This window comes from Punica granatum, chromosome 3, assembly GCF_007655135.1.
Source record: "Punica granatum isolate Tunisia-2019 chromosome 3, ASM765513v2, whole genome shotgun sequence".
NCBI classification, from domain to species: Eukaryota; Viridiplantae; Streptophyta; class Magnoliopsida; order Myrtales; family Lythraceae; genus Punica; species Punica granatum.
In genome coordinates, this window is record NC_045129.1 from 2,223,658 (window position 1) to 2,243,734 (window position 20,077).

At 36.1% G+C, this 20,077-nt stretch overlaps 3 protein-coding genes across 4 annotated transcripts; 2 read left to right on the forward strand and 1 right to left on the reverse strand.

The window, feature by feature from the left end:
* Positions 1-5,266: 5,266 nt before the first annotated feature.
* Positions 5,267-8,315, forward strand: LOC116199565 (protein PGR). 2 transcript variants are annotated; one of them, XM_031529962.1, is made up of 6 exons: positions 5,267-5,566; positions 5,931-6,044; positions 6,221-6,443; positions 6,938-7,186; positions 7,674-7,846; positions 7,941-8,315. In XM_031529962.1, the coding sequence occupies exons 1-5, from the start codon at positions 5,421-5,423 to the stop codon at positions 7,803-7,805; spliced, it is 864 nt and encodes a 287-aa protein (XP_031385822.1). In that variant the 5' UTR covers positions 5,267-5,420; the 3' UTR covers positions 7,806-7,846; positions 7,941-8,315. The 2 variants fall into 2 exon arrangements, with proteins under 2 accessions (XP_031385822.1, XP_031385821.1); XM_031529961.1 differs by having other exon boundaries at positions 7,674-8,297.
* Positions 8,316-9,069: 754 nt separating this feature from the next.
* On the reverse strand, positions 9,070-12,640 carry LOC116199564 (serine/threonine protein phosphatase 2A 57 kDa regulatory subunit B' kappa isoform-like). Its single transcript, XM_031529960.1, has 3 exons — positions 12,094-12,640; positions 10,109-11,282; positions 9,070-9,820 (listed from the first exon to the last, which is right to left on the reverse strand). Exons 2-3 carry the CDS (start codon positions 11,252-11,254, stop codon positions 9,482-9,484), a joined length of 1,485 nt encoding a protein of 494 aa, XP_031385820.1. The 5' UTR covers positions 11,255-11,282; positions 12,094-12,640; the 3' UTR covers positions 9,070-9,481.
* A 6,226-nt stretch (positions 12,641-18,866) lies between these two features.
* Positions 18,867-20,061, forward strand: LOC116199424 (probable transcription factor At5g61620). Its single transcript, XM_031529767.1, has 2 exons — positions 18,867-19,006; positions 19,575-20,061. Exons 1-2 carry the CDS (start codon positions 18,867-18,869, stop codon positions 20,059-20,061), a joined length of 627 nt encoding a protein of 208 aa, XP_031385627.1.
* Positions 20,062-20,077: the final 16 nt, after the last annotated feature.

Consider the following 20,077-nt stretch of genomic DNA (forward strand, 5'->3'; position numbering starts at 1 on the left):
CATAGCATATGGTTGAGTTAAGCATTCATACAACAAAATTAAGCTTTTCGACAAGTAGGCGGAGGCCTTTCCAAAGTTTTACATGGTATTATAGCCTGAATTCGAGAAATGTTTGAACTTTAAGATCAGCTAGCAATCAACCTACCAAAACGTCCATGGCTATAACCCTCAAACTAGTATAAGGAGATTCAACCAAAAATTCTTTTTCCATTGCGGGAATTAACCAACCCAACATGTAATCAACCAAGGGATACGAGGCACATCACATTGAGCACATTTCGAAAGCTAAGCAGCATCTGAACAGCAATAAGCACGAGACCTTTATGGGCATTAATCACTCAATAGTCACCGCAAGTAGGCTTTTTTTTTTTCCTTTTTTTTTTAAATAGTGAATTCGGGTCCGGATATCGGTTCCGATTCCGGTTCTGAGTACCCTATATGCAATATCCAGGACCGATTTTCACCGGTTCTTTATTTTAATACCCGGATCCTGTCCAATTTTTAATACGAGCTATTCGAACCCTACCTTAACAAGTAAGTTCCGACCGGTTCCAGGTATACCCGGTATCCGTGCCCACCTAATGCCAGCCATGAGTTATACTTATGTATGTACATATTAACTTCCACATTCACTCATCGGAAAATGCTCTGCGGAGCAAATTACCCGACCCTTGGCACGATAAAAGACTTGGCAATTGCATGCATGATCACGAGTTTCGTATTTTTGGTGAGCTTTATATTATATGCGTCATAATACTTATATATTTATATAATACTGCCACGATATCTATGGTCTCTAAAAGCTAGAAAAAAGAAAGAACTCACGAGCTTTGTGAAATTAAATATCCGTTTCGAAAAGATAGAAAAATAGGGGACTTCACTATCACGCCGTTAAGTGCGTTATATCTACTACACATTCTTTTCCTTTGGTTTGACTATATATCCAATATATGTGTGACATATCTTGTTAATTAATTAGTTAAATACATATATTAATATGGATTGATTCAACCGGTCTGTCATTTATTCTCCTTAAGCAATGTTTCGGATTCGAATCTTGTGAATGTATAAAATTTATACTATGAGAGTTTTACCCCTTTAGCGGAGATCCGGCGCAAACTAGATTAGTCGGGATCTATTGGGCTTTTGAATACCAAGTGACACACTGAAAAAATTAATTATTTACATACGAAAAGGGAAATGCCTTCTTAATTTGCTGATGATTAGTTGGCCAAAAGATTTTCTAATAATTAGAAAAACGAAAAAAAATAAATTCAACCTATATTAGTTAATGCCAGAGACAGGGACCGCGAGAAATGGGTCCAAAAGATCTTGAAAATCATGACCTGTGCTTAACAAAATTTGAGTCTACATAACTACATGTTAGTATTTCGTGTTCTCATCTTATGATATGATCAGCTTGGACAAAGAAATTTGAGTTTTCTTACCAGAATGCGCAAGGGAAGTTTCATATGCACAGGGAAAATGTAGAGGTAGGAGATAACAAGTGATCGTTGATCATCATCAGGAATAAGACTCGGAAATAATCAGCACGTGATTGACCCAATCGAGTTTTGTATCGGTTTTTTCTTTGGCAATCTCGACCGAGCAATACCAAATATTGTTACCCACGTTGCAATATTGTCAAGGGTACAGTTGGTACTTTATTGGGTTGGAGTCGTAGGGGTGGTTCATCTATCTCTGTTCATTGTCACTATAAGATATTACTTATCATTCATGAAGGCATTTATAATAATAGTACCTAACGTAAGGAAAGACTTTTGACAAGAGTGAGAGTTTGATGAATCTAACTACCTCGTCTATTACTGCAAAAACATTTATGTTAATTACTTTGTTAGCATGCAACTACATTATTTTACTATTCGTTTTATTTACCAAAACGAAAAATGGGCACAAAACTGAGAACTATACATCTAAAGTATGTACATGGTTACCTATTATAAGTAGCCTTAGATGCGATCATTCTGATAATATTATTGTAGATGACACATATTGGTTGACAGCCGGCCACAGCACGGTACATATCTAGCTTCCCTATAGAGGTTTTTCTCATAAGACCGCAATCAAAGCATTCAATGCAATTGCTTGAAATGTCGAGTTGGGGGTTGTCGACGATTGAATTATGTGTGTACTGTCCCCCATGCTTTGTTATTACCCACTTGACCCCACTAACAATAATTCGTCCCCTTAGAACGTGCATGGCATGGGTCTAGCATATATTTACTCACTTCTAGTGACTATATTATGTATACAATGCATATATGCAATATGCATCACTCGCCCTTTGTTCACCTAACATTTTACGAAGAACACGCCACATCCTGATCATATATATGTCGAGAGCTTCCGAGGGCAATAATACGATATGTGTGTGTGTGTGTGTGTGTGTGTGTGTGGTTTGCGATTAAACAGCAATTGATGTTGTTGGTACGTACGACAGGTAATTTATAGTTGAAAGTTTCTAACCTATATGTGGAGAGGTCGAGCACTACCATACACTTGGCTTTCATCGACATGACCAATTTGACTAAACATATATATTGTCAGTCCTTGCCCAATCGATGTCGGCTCCAGCTTGTTTCTTGGCAAACTGTTTCCTCATAGCAGTTAACTATACTTTCTTGATCGTGTTGTGTCATTTTGTCTTGTCAAAAACTATAATTATCTACCGGATGGGGTATTTCAAAGTTGCACGTTATCAGTAAATTAGTTGTGTGAGCTTTTATGTCGTATCCTCTACGCTCACGCTTTGCATTGTTCCTATTTTTGAACTCGCCATTGAAGTTAGGGATGATTGTTTGATATTATTCGTGTAACATGTTCTATATATATATATATCGAGCGATATGTTATTTACGGGATAAATGACACGGGAGTTTAATTAAGGGCAAAGGTGGTTTGTTTACCAAACCATCTTTTTACTATTTCACTCAATAAAGTTGGTGAGAAGGCCTAGAAAAAGGAAGAAAACCCCTTGATTATCAAGGCCTAGCTATATAAATTTCATGTAATTCCCAATGTAATGTATTGTTATTTGCTATCTACGGGTAAACTACTTCCGGCTTATAATGGAGGGACTATATAACTAGAGTAGACTACCACTATCGCTATCAACTTATTTATTAACAACTATTTTTGCCTCTAACATATTTTTGCCACAAATTAGCCCCAAACGTTGACATTCCGTCTAACATTTATACATTTCCGTTGACCTCCGTGACGGGAAATTCATAAACGATATTATATTTTTCGTCACTTTTCCATTACGAAAGGGTATAAATATTAGATATAATGCTAATGTTTGAGGCTAATTGGTGGCAAAAATATGCCATAAACAAAAACGGTTGCTAATGAATAAGTGGAGGGCGACAGTGGTAGTCTGCTCATATAACTACTTAATTTAGTAGTGTGTGCGGGGTGGACACAGAAAAAGAGAGTGCATAGCAATCAATGTAGATTGATTCAAGCGGAGTTTTGTGAATGGAAAAAAAAATCCATACTAGGATAATTTCACCTCATTAGTAGGCCGACTTGGCTCAAACTAAATTAGTTAGAATTCGTTAGATTTCTGGATATTATGGTAAACACCGAAAAAAAGAAGATGCAAAGCAGTGGCCCACATATTTTTGCCTAATAATTAAGAAATTTTAGGTTTTTCGGATTCCAGTTCGATAGTTGTAGGACTATTCGTATCCTCTATATTGGTTATTAAGATTTTTATTTCATTATTTAAAGTCTACGGTCTTTTCTGTAATCGGAAAAATATAATACACAGATTTAATAGTAATTAATTGATAAAGATATAAATAGGTAAATAATTCATTAGGTATATGGCTTTGAAAAAAACAAATATTGTTGTGTATTTTCATTTTAATTTATTTTGGGTAGAAATTTGCTGTGTTATCATGAGAAGTTGATGCCCGTTGGAAGCATTTATTGCTGTGAAAAAAATTAGGTTGAACTGGAAAATCACATTTAATTTCAAACATAGGAAATTGCTTCACGATATATATGATATTTACATTTCATAATGCTGTGGACAGCAATCGAATTTGTGTCTGCTGTCGGCTGGTGCCACGTTCTCTCATTTATCAAGTGCTCCGAGAAACAAATTTGTGATGGCAAAAAAGTGGATAAAGAAAATTTATCATACTCATTAAAAAAAAAAACATACACTTTTATATGAAAAGAATATGATAGTAAACTGTTTTATGATGGTCAGAGTAATAGAATGCTTTATTATCAATAATAGGATAATTTTTTCGAGCAGGCGGTTGTTATATGAAGTTTATTATCGTCCACTTAATGACTTTTTAGAGATATATGGGCAATTGTAGATGTCAGGGAGCTAAATCATGGAAGGGAAGTCCATGGGTTATATTGTAGCACTTATGCACGCATAATTTAGATTTGAGCAGCGTCGGTCTCATTAAAGGTTAAAAGCTAGGGCAATCGACGGAAGAGCGTGAATTTATTATAAGCTCTCTTTCTGGATATGCATCCGAGAGCATTGATCAATAATGGGCCTAAGGCCCATGGTCCAGACCAATGATGCTTGGACCTCCACTATTGGGACTCAAAATTCTTCTCGAACATTTAGGGCCCGTTTGGTTTCAGAGTTTGATTTTAGAATCATGATTTTGATTTCTACCCACTACACAATAAAAACACACGTTTTTCAAGTCAAATTTATAATACTATCTCATTTGTACTTTTTCACAATTAAAATCAAAATCAAAGTTACTTTGGAGCCGTTTGGATTCAGAGTTAAAGTTATTTTGATTTTGATTTTGATTTTGATGGTGGAAAATGACAAATGAGATGTGATTATAAATTTGACTTGGAAAACGTGTGTTTTTGTTGTATAGTGTATTGAGTTAAAGTTAAAGTTAAAGTAAAAATTTTTGAATTGGAAAATGTGCATTTTTTTGTGTAGTGTGTTGAGTTAAAGTTTAAAGTTAAAGTTAAAATCAACGCACTGTAAATCCAAACGGGGCCTTTAACTCTGAAACTAAACGCACTCTTATTTTTCTTCCTTGAACAAATTCTTCTTAGCCTTTCCAATTACCCCCTGCCCTCGTAATAAGTGAATTCAATAATTTCCCTACTCACCGAATACATAATTTGCAACATGAAAATTTTATTATGGCTAGTAACTAATGTTCACATTTTGCAGGCAGAAAAGAAAATGGAAAATCCAAAATTAAGAGAAATAAACACGGGAATCACATGTTATAGCGAAGAAATAATAAGTACAGAGCTCTGACTCTGCAGACAACAGAGCTCTGACCGTCTTTTCTGACATTGCCATTTTCATCAGCTCACTTCTGCAGATTCCGATCCCAAAAAAACAAGACTTTCCCCTATAATCCAATCCATCATCTGACTGGGAATCTTAAATGGAAAAGCGTTTAATTCAACCGCTCGTTGCTGTCTCGATCTCATCCTCAATTGCCCTCAGAGCATACAAAAGGAAGTCCCTTGATTCGTCGGGTGCACTTGCCGGGTTCCTCGTAATGTCCGTCCACCTTGCTGCTGGTTACAGGTAGATTCAAGATTTCCACTTCTTGGACTTGCCCAGTTGTGTTTTCTTGGATTTCTTGCTCTGTCAGGGAGAAAAATCCGAGCTTTTGGGAATTTTAAGGATAATTTGGTAATAACTGGAATGAAGATGCTTCAGTTTCTTGTTTATATGTTGTCGACAACTGGATGCTGATTTATTTAGTTCAGTTCACAGAACATGGCTCACCAATCTTGAATTCGTAATCCTGTGTTTCGTTCCAATCGGCTCATATCGGGCATTGAATGTAGTGAGTTATAAGTGTGTACCGCAGTGAATTTGATATGTGGTGATTCTGGTACTTCTCTTGTCTTGAGGAACTGTTGCATTGGATTGGTTTATTTTGAAGGTATGGAGCGATGCTGTTGGTTTTCTTCTTCACCTCGTCAAAGTTAACAAAGGTCGGAGAGGTGAAGAAGAGACTTGTTGATGCCGATTTCAAGGAGGGCGGACAGCGGAACTGGTTAGAACCTCTCTAATATGGGTTACAAGAAAGGCAGTGTTTCGAAGAAAATTCGAAGAAAGATTTTTCTTTTGGGAATTAATATTGGGATTTATTCCTGGATTACTAATGATCATTCATCATAGCCAATTATATTTATTAGCGTCTAATGCATTTTCAGCTCACTTTTGCTTCAGGATACAAGTTCTATCCAATAGCGGCATTGCCACAATTCTGGTGGTTGTTCTGTGGAGATTGACTAATTGGCAGGACAAATGTTTGGACTCAAAAGAATCAATTCTTATCACATCTCTCATCGGTGGTGTCATCGGCCACTACTCTTGCTGTAATGGAGACACCTGGTCTTCGGAGCTCGGGGTACTTAGCGACTCGCAACCCCGATTGATCACTACCTTCAAGGTGCACATTCATTCTCTTTTCCTCATTCCTAACATTCTTGTTTTGTCCTCAATGCTATTCTTTCAGAATATTCATCATGTAATGGTCTATAAAGATACTTCTTAACCGAGTCCATCGTCACAGCTACTCATTGGTCTGGGTCCCGCACCTAAAAGTATTGGTGACTGAATTGCTCTATAAGAATTTTCTCTAGGACTTGGTCTGTGATAGTGACATGTCCTTTGTAAGAAACTGTTAGCTCTTCGGCCTGAGATTACATTTTGAGGAATATGAATCGATTACATGCTTGTGAATCTGTCAAAAGCTATGGCTCGAAAAAGTATGAGAATGAGGAACATTATTCTTTTGGTTGAATTATTCATGTGGCTGAATGTACTTCAATGATTGAGAACTTCTCGAACTGACATTATCTGCCCCGCTTATCTGCAACGATGAAGTTGCATTGTTGAGTTTAGTATACTATGGTTATTAATTGGCTAATCAATGCTTATCAGCCCGTTAGGAAGGGGACAAATGGTGGAGTAACAATGACAGGATTGATTGCGGCTGCAGCAGCTGGAAGTGTCATCGGGATATCATTTGTTCTCTTTGGTTTCGCCACAGCAAAATGCACAAGTGAGGTGGCTGTGAGGCAACTGTTGGTGATTCCTCTCTCTACTCTAGCAGGACTCGGGGGAAGCGTCATAGATTCCTTGCTCGGAGCCACCCTGCAGTTCAGTGGATTCTGTACAGTCAGAAATAAGGTCAGTGTTCTTGGTGCTTCAGTTCATATACGTTCGATTACATTTAGATGAAGTTTTCGAGCATATGTTTCAGAATGCTTTCCACTTGTTTTATTGTTTCTATTATTCTCACAGTTGTCTTATTGTTGGAGGACAAAAGATTCATCAGTAAAACAAGCTCATTGATAGTATGTCTAGTTAGTGTCTTGGATTGTTTAGAAGTAACAGATCTAATGTTACTTATGCATTTCATTTTAGTTTGTTTCGTAACTTTGTTTTTGGGCTTTTGAATAATGATGTATTCTCAAAACATGTTGAACAAGTCTGAAAACAGAAAGCCTTTTCGTTTCTGAAATTCTCTCCATTGTTTATTAGTTCACACTATATTCAGTTGTATTTCGAACTATTCCTATCACATTTCCAACACTTATCAATGAGCACACACTTCATTAAGCTAATCCTAATTACGGCTCATGTTTTACAATCCTGCATCAATCCTTACCTGCAGGTCGTGTCAAAACCTGGTCCCATGGTAAAGAAGATATCAGGTCTCAGCATCCTCGACAACAATGCGGTGAATCTAGTGTCGGTATTACTGACCACTGTTCTGACTGCGGCCGCCTCCACCTACATATTCTGAATTCCTCCCTTCAATTAGTTCAGTCCTGCAGTCTTGCAGAGGTTAGTTCATGTAATCATTCCATTGTGAAGGGTCAGATGCCACATAAAGGATATGGTCGATGAATTTTGAGGAGTTTCTCGTTGATTATTACAGATGAAACAATAACATATATGATGGAGGTGACATCAGGATGTTTCATGCAATAGAATTATCATTTGGGACTTACTGCATGTGAATGACGATTTGGATGAGCAAAGGCATACACTCAGCGGTAAAGTCCGGTCGTGCGCGGGCATGATGAGTAATGATCAAGAATAATGTGGACTTTAGAGATTAAAGAAGAACAGAAACAAAGAAAGAAAGAGAGAGAATTTAGGCAATAGGAGTTGATATTATTAGCAGAAATTAATGCTTAAACCTTTATTTAGACAACATAAAATCATGAATGCTCTTTGCCATGCACGCAGGCAGCCTTTTTCTTTCTTGTCCATTGATCTCTCTTCATTATCATATCCTACTTTTACTGTCTCTTTTCTTTCTGTAATACCGCATGCCCTTTACGACCGATTGTAACACAGAACACGCAGATTTATAATCACAAACCGAAGATGTCCAATGTTGGGATGTTACAAAACTGTGAAAGTTGACGTTAAGGCCTCCTTTGTAATGACTTAAGACTTAATGTACTTAGACTGCAACGTTCCTGAAGTCGAAGCACCTCCCGTGTAATTTTATCCGATTAGTAAAAGTGAAGAGTTGATCGATTGGCCTTTCCAACTGTATTTCATGAAAATTAAAGAGTGGAACCTAATGATTATCACGAGACACAGGTGGGAACCCAATTGTCATTATTAACAAGATAACATGCTTATGATTATTGAGAGGGGAAAAAAAAAAAGACGTGTCATCTGTTAGTACAAAAAAAATTATTTTGTCAGCAATTTGATTTGGATGGGATATTTTCAGAAAGAAATATTAAAATGCAATGGTACAAGTACAACTCATATCATCATTCTTTTATTATTATTATTATTATTTTTCTCTTTTTCCTTCTCTGTTAATTACTTCCAGTTCCAATGCCCATTGTGTACATGGGGGGAATACAAGCAAGCAAGATGGGTGTCCACAACTCAATCATTCAACATCTTGAAGCCATTGAAGAATTCCTGTTTTCCACTTCCATTTCAAGGGAGCACAGCTTGTGTTGTAATTGATCATCGTTCCTGTGTTTTCTCCTAGGAATGGCAGTCGGGTTTGGATTTACTTATCGAAAGCCGAAAGGGAGAGACAACCATGCCTTTTACTCTATACATGGATTCTCCATAACAAGGAGAACAAGAGAAAATACAACTTCCCATGAAGACTAACTGGCAAGATCAAACATCCTAGCAGAATAACATTGAGACAGGATAGGGATGAGGACTGAGACAGGATGTGGTCAACTTGCACGCAAAAGGGCTTTCACTTACTGATTCCCCGCACAGCGGAAACCCGAATTAACACCAGCAGTAGTAAACTAGAAAATTACTCTCTACTGCAACAGCATTAATTAGACATCCCAACAGATACGTAGTAAAAAGGAAAAAAAGAGGAACTCAACCAGGACCTTACACTTGGCCCGACTCGAAACATGTACATACATCAGCCCGAGAACTAATGAGGGTTACCGTTTATGTCCTCTCTTCAGTGCTAAGTCAGCAGGCGACAGAACACGCGGCATTATCAGTCGAAATTAGGGAGTTGCCAGCGGCAATCTCCAGGTGCTCCCAGGCTGCCCTCCTCTTCTCCAAGGAGGAGCTCAAGGTCGAGCTCTCCTCCTCAGCAGCCCTCTGGCATGCAGTCACGAGCTCCTCGTCCATTTCAGACAAGATCTTCTTGAGATTTCTCGTGAGGTTGAGGACCGCTTGATTCCAGTGGTTCTGCGTGTTGCGCTCAAGGGCTGAGACGACAAGCGGCACAATTGCTTGTCGATTCTGGGAAACAAGACTGAGAACATGCTCATTGTTCCACAACAAATGGGCTCGCTCCGCAACCTTAAGGTAGTTAAAATATCATATATGTGAATGTCATTGTCATTCAAGCACAGATCACAAAGTAATTGCCAGTGCCTTGTCATTTAATCAAAGATTCTAATGCTCAAGCGGTATCAGCACAAGAAGCATCTGAAGTATATTACAGACCATGCCTTATAACATGCATTTATACCCATTTCTCAAGACCAAACAGGCATCGTTTTGTAGTTCTTACTAGACAGAGTACTAATATAAGCTTTCTGATTTGCTTGAGATGAGAAAGATGATTAGAAAGGTCACGCTGCTCACCTGATAATGCGAACTGTTGAGACAGGATGCTATTTTCCTAAAGAGAGGGCCCACGACCTTCTGGAACTCGACTAAGCTCGTCATCTCTAACACCTCTTCCAACTCACTCAAAAACATCAACTCCTTTTGACTGTTTGTAATTGGCCAATACTTGAGCAAACCCTTGATCACTACACTTGCGAGCTTCGGGTCCTTATTGATGAACTGAACGACACAATAAGTCAACTGCTGGTGGTATACTCCGAGCGGCTTTGGCTTGTGAAGAGGAAGTAGAGCCCTTAGCAAGAACATCTTGTGCTCCTCCTTTAGAGGAAGTGCAAATCCAGTAATCACGCTCCCAAAGATCTCTAGTATTTCTGCCATCCCATTATGCCGCTCTGTTTCAAACACGAACCGGTAGATTACATTGCTGACAGCCTTCCTTATGAAGGGTCGATGCACCATGAATTTCCCATACACCCTGTGCATGATTGTCTTCACGCTGTCTCTCTCTCTTGGGTCCTCAGAGTCGAATAAATCGAGCAACCTTAATACAAAAGAATGGTCCACATACTTTTTTGCCACCTTTGGGTCGAGAGAATTGTAACTGACGAATCGAAGGAGCAAATCGTAAACTAATTGTAAATGAGACCAGGCAGGATCAAACATCGGCTCCTCAATATCGTCTGCCTCCCCTCCAATTGAATTACTACGATCCTTCGGGGGAAAAACTCTAAAAAGGTTGACGGCGCACATCTTACAAGTGGCTGCGATTGTGGCCTCGTTGAATTTTGCTGAGCCGCTTGAAACAAAATCGACAAGCTCAATCAAAGTTTCATGCTTGAGATTTATCTTAGAGTAGTTCTTATCGTGGTCATTGAAGTCGTAGACTTCGCAGCAGAGGTTTAATTTACTGAGGAAGAGACCATGCTTCTGAGAGTTAGAGACGTCCTTGAAGGACATGTGGGGATCCACAGCCTCAGCACCGCCAGTGGGGAATACTGCAGAGGAGACCCTCTTCACGACATTGAACCGGCTCGAGAACGTGGTTCCCCCAAGAGTGCACTGGAAACCATTAGAGTTGTCTCCCGGTTCGATCCCTTCTGCATCTAGAGAATCAGGCTTCGGCGACTTCCGAGGGATTTTATTCAGGAATTGCTTGAGCATGGTGGCGGCTCTTGTTAATGCTTAGCACCTGGAGTACAAGCAATGGCAACACACTGAACAACTCAGTACGGTCTACACATCTTTGGTTTCCTCTCAGATAATCTCAACTTGCTCTTTATGATGACACATAGTGTGTCCAAATAGCTAAGAGACTGAGTTCCCTAAAAGAAAAACTACAAGGAAATCACACCGACAACGCATTAAAAATTACGGTTTAACATGGATTTCATCATCCTGATTGGTCCGCTTGTGCTGCAATTAGAGGGAAATTGCAGGGCAGAGAGTGAAAAGTTTCTGATGGTATGGAGCATGAAATCCTCGAACACTTGCAATTAGAAACATATTTTTCAGCACTGCCAAACCAAAGCCGAAACCCGAATCTGCACGAATCATCACTAGGAAAAAGGGAGAAGACCCAAAATTGTTATCTACAGCACTGTTCCCTGAACCGTAATCCACCGTCTCAGAAAGCTATAAATGTGCAGATCAAGCATGAAATTGAGCTCAGCGAGTTCAATAATGTCGACGAAACAAAGAAACCCAGCACAGTATTTCCACTCCACAATAGTGAACAGTAAATTGTACGGCCATTTTTTTCAAGAAATGCAGCCTCAGATCTGTGACCTAAATCAGAGCAAAACAGAGAACTTCCCAGTGGATCTACCCTCTACACCCCGAGAGATCCAATTTATGGACTGGTTGACCAAAACCCAGAAGATAATACCTACACAGAACCCATTCACAGCCCCAAGAAACTCAAAACTCTACGCAAGAACAAGAGTTGAATGCAAGGCATATCAGCTTGAAGCTCAGAGAAAGAGGGTGCCTTTGAAATGTACCTGAGACTCAGCTGCTCGGAGGCAGGGGCGAGGGAGAGAGAGAGAGACACTTGGGGTCAGCACAGAAACAGAGAGATGAGGTGGGGAGGGAGGGAGCTCAGCTCAACTCTCAGCTCTCAGCTCATTGTGCCCGAGTTTTCTCGTCCTTTCGGGATTTTGATTGAGTGAGTGAAGGAGAGAGAAAGTAGAGAGAGAGAGAGAGAGATGGGGGAAGACAAAAGCAGTTCACTTTATATCATTGAGGTCGTCCCCACATGGAGTTCTTGTTCCTCTCTCTCTCTCTCTCTCACTCACTCTGTGACCCTCTGTGTCTGTCACTCTGTTTCCTGATGTCTTTCCTTAAATTTTTCTTCTTTCCTGTTTCTTTGCTTGATGGGTTGGATCTCCATGAAAGAAAGAAAGAAAGAAATGGAAATGAACAGAAAGGCCAGCAGTAATAATAATAGTAGTAATGGAGGATCAATTCAGGTTCGTCCTCGGTATCTGAGTTGAAAGCAGAGAGAGAGAGAGAAAGAGAGAGCAAGAAAGCAGGGGAAGGGGAAATGGCTGGCGGACGAAGAAGGAAAGGATTATGGCATTTTATGCCTGAGATCTTTGCAGGCGCCGGTCGGTCACTCCCACCTACTAAAGTAAATTTCATTACATTATTAAACTTACTAAATAAAACCGAAAAAATTATGGATACCCACAGAAAAAAATATATATATATATTTCTCGCAATCAAGATTAAACCGACACTAGATCGAGGATCCATCTCTTTTGATAGGGTGAAGCACCTCGTATTTTAAACGACAAAAATATTTCTTATGCTAGTTTATAATAAATTAGCAAAGGAGAGTGTCATTATTATGTTAAACGTAAAAAAGAATAGTATCTCATCAAGAAAAGAAAAGGAAACCGTAAAAAGAATAGTAGTGCTTGAACTTAATTTGAGGGGAATATTCATATATTTCAAATCATCATTATGATATTTTCTTTAAGATGAGTACGAAAACTTAATGCGCTGAATTTTTTCTTTCCAAATAAATTTTAAGTTTGCTCTTTAATTTCTAGTATGATAGACTTTAAATATGAATTGTTATGCACGTCAATGTTCATATGAATGAGTACAGGTCTTGCGTTCAATTTTCACAAGTGAACTTATGTGTTCCTTCATTTCATTTTATTTCTTATTATTATACAATACTCGTGAACCTCCTTTTATAATTGAAAAAAAATTAATTTTGATAAGGTGAAGAATTTTAAGAAATCACATCATACATATTTTCTACTTTCAATTTGAAAATATGACACTATCTTTCAAGATTAATACTGGTTAGGCATCGAAAATCATACTTTGGTGACGTCTACCATCTGAAGCTTTGACGCCCAATCCGCACATATACTTGATAAAGTACCATGTCCTCGGACTGCAAAATATATGTTCAAACGTACTTATTAATTCCTGTGATCAAGGCTGATACGGAATGAAAGTTTTGTAACTCGATAAATAATCAGAAATTCATAAACTATTTCAGGAGTCGAGCTTGTTGTTAGAAAACTAATTATGTAACCGAGCATTTATAGTACTTAGATGTGCTTGGATTTCTATTTATAAGCATGGAGAATGTAATATCAATGCAGTTGACCTCTATGTGATTAAACTAACTTAGGGCATTAACTTCCACTCGAGACATATATACATATATATGTATGTGTTATATTATTGTAAAAAGATATGGACCCTTTTAATTATGTACTTGTATTATTATTTAATACTCCAGAATTATAGAATATGATATTGAACTTTTCTTAATTTTCTTTATTATACGCTAAAGCCTGTGTTTTGCTTTATAATGCTGGGCAAGATCTGAACTTGAATAATTTATTTCTGCAAAAATATTTTACTTTATTTAAGTAAATATTTGAACATGTAGATCATTTGGAGTTCCTCTTAAGGTATCCAAAGCAAGCCATTGGAGAAGGGTTAAATCGAAAGTGGACCTCTGGGCTCCACTCTTAACGGTTGCGAGATTTTAGTCAAAAAAATCTATGGGCTGAGGACTTAGTCAATCATGGTACCAAATTTATTTCAGCTAATAAACGAGATTTATTTTAGCTAATAATATGAGGTTAATTTAGTAACAGTAGAATTATCAGGTTGAGGGAGTAAAAGTAGCGTATGTCATCGCCCGATAATCAAAAGTTTCTAGGTTCGATACTCATAGTGACACTATCGGTGGCTCTTTATTTTTTATTTTATTGTAATATGTTCATTGGCTTGGATTAATTCACAAGAATTTTACCTTAAATTTTAACCGCATATAATACAAGAAGAAATGATATGGTGTTTGCTGCCATGCTGGTCCCTGAAAGGTTCGTAGGTCAATATTCTAGCTCCTGAAAGATTTTTGCCACCAAAATAATCCATGAACTTATTTCCATTTATCAAAATAGTCCGATCACAAACAGGCGCAACATGAACGCTTATGTGAACTAATATCATCCCTGAAAGAAATTTTAAAACTAAAACAACGTCGTTTTAAAGCGATTGCAAAATTATAAAAATAAAAATAAAAGGCTTTTTTTTAGGACAATTTTTTTTTAGCTCTCCCTGTTGGCAGCCTCTCTCATAGACGAGGTCGTCTAAGGCTCTTGACGCCTTCGATAACCTCGCTGGTGGAGTGGCTGCTACTAGGGGAGCCCCCACCAGGCTCACTTAATATAAGAATCCACGTCATTTTCATTTGCGGTCGGACTATTTTGATAGTGAAAATGAAGTTCCAGGACAATTTTTTTGTGCAAAGATATTTTCAAGGACCAAACTATTGGCTAATGAAATTTTCAAGGATCAAAATGGTAGTAAACATAAACAATATGATTCTGATACCATAGACGAACTGATTAAGTTATAGCAGATTAGTCGAAACAGAATTGGACAATTACTCAAACCTTATTCCATCAATTCACAGTAGATTATTAACTATCTTCATATTCAAATCTTGCCGATAAAACTTCTTGGGCCTACTATGAATACAAAAAGAGAACTGATAATGATAGTTGGATTTAATTCTATTTTGTGGCTCAAACTACCCTGCCCGGGATCATATCTTACCAAATATGTCAAACAAATGTGCATTATATATATCTTTTATCAATATGATATAAAGTTCATGACTTGCATTGTTTTTTTGTCAGCAAAAATGCCATTTGATTATGACAACGATAGTTCTACTCTACTCTCACTTTGATTATTCTGCAAAATGAATATGAATTTCCAGAATTATCTATATCTGTATCTATATCTATGTCTATTATGAAGCCAAAGGAGGAGTTTTCATCTCACTTTCATCTTCCTAAAATGCCCTTAATACATATATTTCAATTTTTACATGCCACTAATTAAAGACAAAATTATAAATTCAGTGATATAACTACCAACTTCCCCTCTTTTTCTCTCATTTCACTTTTCCCTCACACTCTCTTCCTCACCCAAAATCCAACGTGAAACACTTATTTTTTTAAAATAATTTACTAATATTCTCATAATTTATTACAATAGTTTTAAATTTTTACTAAAAAAAGTCACCCGAATTTAATTGTGCCTATGATATAATAAGATAAAAGAATTTACGGTAACCAATTTACGAAATTTAGTGAAACCCGAGTATAATGCTGATATTCATCTAATACGTATACTGAAAACTGGGCCAATATTGGAACTTGAGGAGGACACGTGTCCTCCACTTTTTCTCTTTTTAGTTAATCGTCTTTATCATTTTTCTCGCTCTTCCATTTTTCATCCTCCAAAAAATTCTACGAAAGAGTATGTTCTATTTATTTTGCAAATATATTGAATTAAAATAATTTTAATTTGATGTTTGTTACACTTATATTTTCTTTTTACTGCGTTGCTATATTATTGACTTTCATTTAGATTTTTTACTCCTATTCCTGCTCCAATATATACTATTTTAGTTAGTATTTTTTTTTATCAATGTAACATAAAAATATTTCTTAAGTTAAATGTATCTTGAAAAGATTTTGATCGTGTAAAGTTATCAAAATGATATGAAAGTAGAGACATAAGCTAAATTTTAATGTGAACGGATCAACAGACAGAACTTTAAAATTGGATACATATATCTATTAAGTGTCTGAACTTTCTAAAATGTAGAGAATTTTTAAAATAGTAAATCTTGTAATATACTAAAATTCTTGTATATTCTATGCCACATGTCAAGCTCATTTTTTCTTTTTTTTTTACTTTCATTTTTATTTTGCCTTTTCTTATATATATATATATATATATATATTTCATTTTTTTCATTTTCTTATTTGTGTATTTGTGTATTTTATATACTAAAAATTTTCATGAGCACGACCGAACTCGCAAAAACTGTGCTCCAACTATAATGATTTTTTTTTCAATTACGCGATGGATTAATTTGATGAACAATAAAAAAAATTTAGGGTAAGTTAAGAATTGGAGATAGAATTTGAGAAAAATAAGGAGAGGTTGAACATGGGAGGAAAGAGGGAGTGGAAAATAATATTAAGTGGCAATATTGCGTTCAACTCCTCTCTTCTATTTTAAGTCGTATCATATTTTAAATAAGAATAAATTATACTTTTAACTTTTTAACAACATCTTATAAATAAGGCGATAGTTACAAAATTGAACTTTCACTTAAATAAATAGCATAAGATAAGGTGTGTAAAAAAACTTGAATGATTGTCTTTTTTGTTGCTAGGATCTTTTTTGTATTTTTCTTATTATGAAAATTCTCAACAAACATTCAATATTCTTTATTTATGTCATTTTATTCTTTCTTTTGATTAATATTTATTTATTAAATATTATTATTCAAATCGAAATCTTTTTTTGAAATTAGAGTAAAAAGTTCTTTTTTATCAAGCTAAAAATTTTCAATTTTAAACTGAAGAATTTGCTGAAAGATTAATTTCTCATTGAATTTTTTCCTCCAAATCTATTAAAAACCATGCATCGATACAAAAAAGTGCACATACAACCAAATAACTACATTAAAAAACAAATTAAAAAAATTAATACAACTATTATCAATTTTGAAAATTTAATGTGATTAAAAAATATGATCCACTTGACAACAAATTAAACATATATTATTTAAGTTGCTTGAACTAGTGATGCTTATATTGTAACAGTCAATTTACTGGTGAAAATAATATCTTGATACATTTTCTTCAATAAAATGATCTCAATAATTTCTTATTTTTGCATATTTAGGGTGAGAATTTTAAGTCCTTTTACTCCTATATATTAATAAAAGTAATTTTACCCAAAAATATTTCCTAACTATTGCACCTTTAGACTTTAGTGAGAAACTTATGATACTATCTTTTGGTTATGATCCTATCTTTTGGTTTCACAACAAGGCACGAGAATACCATATTATCATATACGTATACCATATTATCATAAATAAAATAGACTATCAATGATAAATTTTGAGAATAAAATTGCAATCACTAGTTGCTTTCTTTATGGTCTCACATAAATTTTGTTATTTTTTATTAATTTAATTTATGTTTATTGTTCTTATATGACTTTTAATTTATAATTTTAGTACATATTATATACCAGGCTAATGTATATTGTACCTTTTCGTATAAAAAATTTTTAGTTACTTCAATATGTAACATATTTATTATATATAATTGAATAACTTAAACAAAAATAATCGTATTACAAAAATTGTTTCTCCGTTCTCGCAATCTTATGCTAGTAGTATGTGAAACCATTAAGAAAAAAAATTATATAAATAATTTAATACACATCTACAATATATATTTTTAAGTTAATAAATAATTAAATTACACCTTAGTGATGAAGGAGATGCGTGATTGGCGAAGAAAAAGGAAAATGCGTACGCACAGATAAAGATAATTAATTATACAAAATCAGGCAAATCAAGAACTAATCCTTTTTTTTTTTGGTGAAAAAACTAATCCTAAATAAAAATTGAATGAAAATCTCTTATATCTCCCATCTAATATCTGTGGTTTTATATGTACGGGCACTCACATTTAATGTATTAATGCCCTATGTCGACATTTACCTTCGAAAAGCAGATTGACATCAATTGAAGAAATGCAGCATTCTTTGTTGAAATTATAAAGTACGTTTTCGGCTTGCTGCTCGTTAAGAAACCAAATTGAAAGCCGCAAGGAAATTTGATCGTGATACAGTACGTTTACATACATCTAGGTCATGGCCAACTTTTGGAATATGATTTTATGATATAATTTTTTAAGGAAAAAACACGGTTTTAAGGGGGAAAAAAAGAAGAAGATGAATATTAACCGTTTCTCCAGAGGACATCAGCTTATCATAATTGAATTCAGGTTTATTTTGTGGTTCATTTTTTTTTTCTTTTTCTACAATAAAATATCTTAGAGATAGATATGTATATATCAGATATGTTATAAAGTTCATATATATATATATATATGTTGATTGTTGTAAATGATAGATTTGATTGGATAGACCTACAACCACGAAGATATCAAGAAAATCAAGAATTAATCCCCCTTTAAAATTGGGTGTTATCTCTTGAGGGTGAAGTTCTTATATATTCAGATACACACGACACACACAGTAAGAGAAGTTCCACCACCGAGTTACCTCACCAACGATTCTAACATACTACGTGAGCCACTCGCGAATTTCGGCTCTCAGCACGGCATCACCTGAATTACCACCTATGAGGACTGAAAACATTTGGGACACCGAGACGGGTAGCCGAGTTACCATGCCAAGTACTTTCGGAGGAAATCCTCTCGAGGTTAATCAGATGGAAGGATACCAAATCCCAAATCAGTCGATGCGTCCTCAATGGCTAACTCAACAGGAGAATAAGCGAGAAGGAGCGTGGAACCAGGAAGAGCACAGGTATATCTATATATATGTATATATATTATAAATATGTTTTTCCGGCGAGAGTTCACTGTATCATGAATGATACTGCATGTGAAAAAAGCACGAACACGTATAAACGACGTGCATTTAAGACACTTTTTGTTGTTTTTCCGAAATTTTGAAAAACTTTCCCTATATTTTCCTTCACTACGAGGATATGAATAATAATGTCGCGTAGTTTCATTGAAAAATAAACGATTACATATCAATTTTCCTTGTTTTTTCCCGATTTGTGCAAGATTACGCTTAACTTATTTAAAGCAAAGTGTTCATGCTCGTCCTTTTCTTTGTCCGATTTCAATAAAGTTCAAAATTATCGAGAGATATTTGTCTCACACAGAAAAATTTAAGAGAAAATCACAAGTTTATAAGATATTGAGTTCCACAATCTATAAGCTCGAGTTTTTATATTGGAGATAGACCCAATCGCTAGTAGATCCAGTGGAATTTTACAAAAATGTTATTTTAAATTAATAAACATGCTTGTATTTTTTCGGTGAAATATAAACATGCTTAATTATTTTGTGCAATGTTATGACAGGAACTTCCTACGAGGCTTGTATAAGTGCGGATGGGGAAATTGGAAGCTCGTCGCTCAAAACTATGTGAGAACACGAACTCAATGGCAGATAGTTAGCCACGCTCAAAAGTACCAACTTCGCTACTATGAGACGGAAAAAAAGCGGCGGAGCATCCACGACACCACGCTGGAGGACGAGCATGGCAACCTGTTGCCGCTTCCGGTTCCTCCATGGCCAACCGTCAAGGATACTGCTCCAGCCGTGTTGCTGCCTCCTAATGGCCAGCTGCCTCAGAACCTGCAGGGGGCTCTAAATCAGCTAGAGCTAGATGAAGTTGTTCGCAAACATGTCGAAGTTCTACTGTCGGATTATTCGATAGACGAGATCGAGATCAACATAAATGACTTTCTACCGCCAGATGATCTTTTACTGAATCCAAGTTATCTTTTCTCCTCCTTTTTCTTTGCCTTTCCTGAGCTTGGACCATGTGAATTTCATACGGATTAGGATTATTTATCTTACA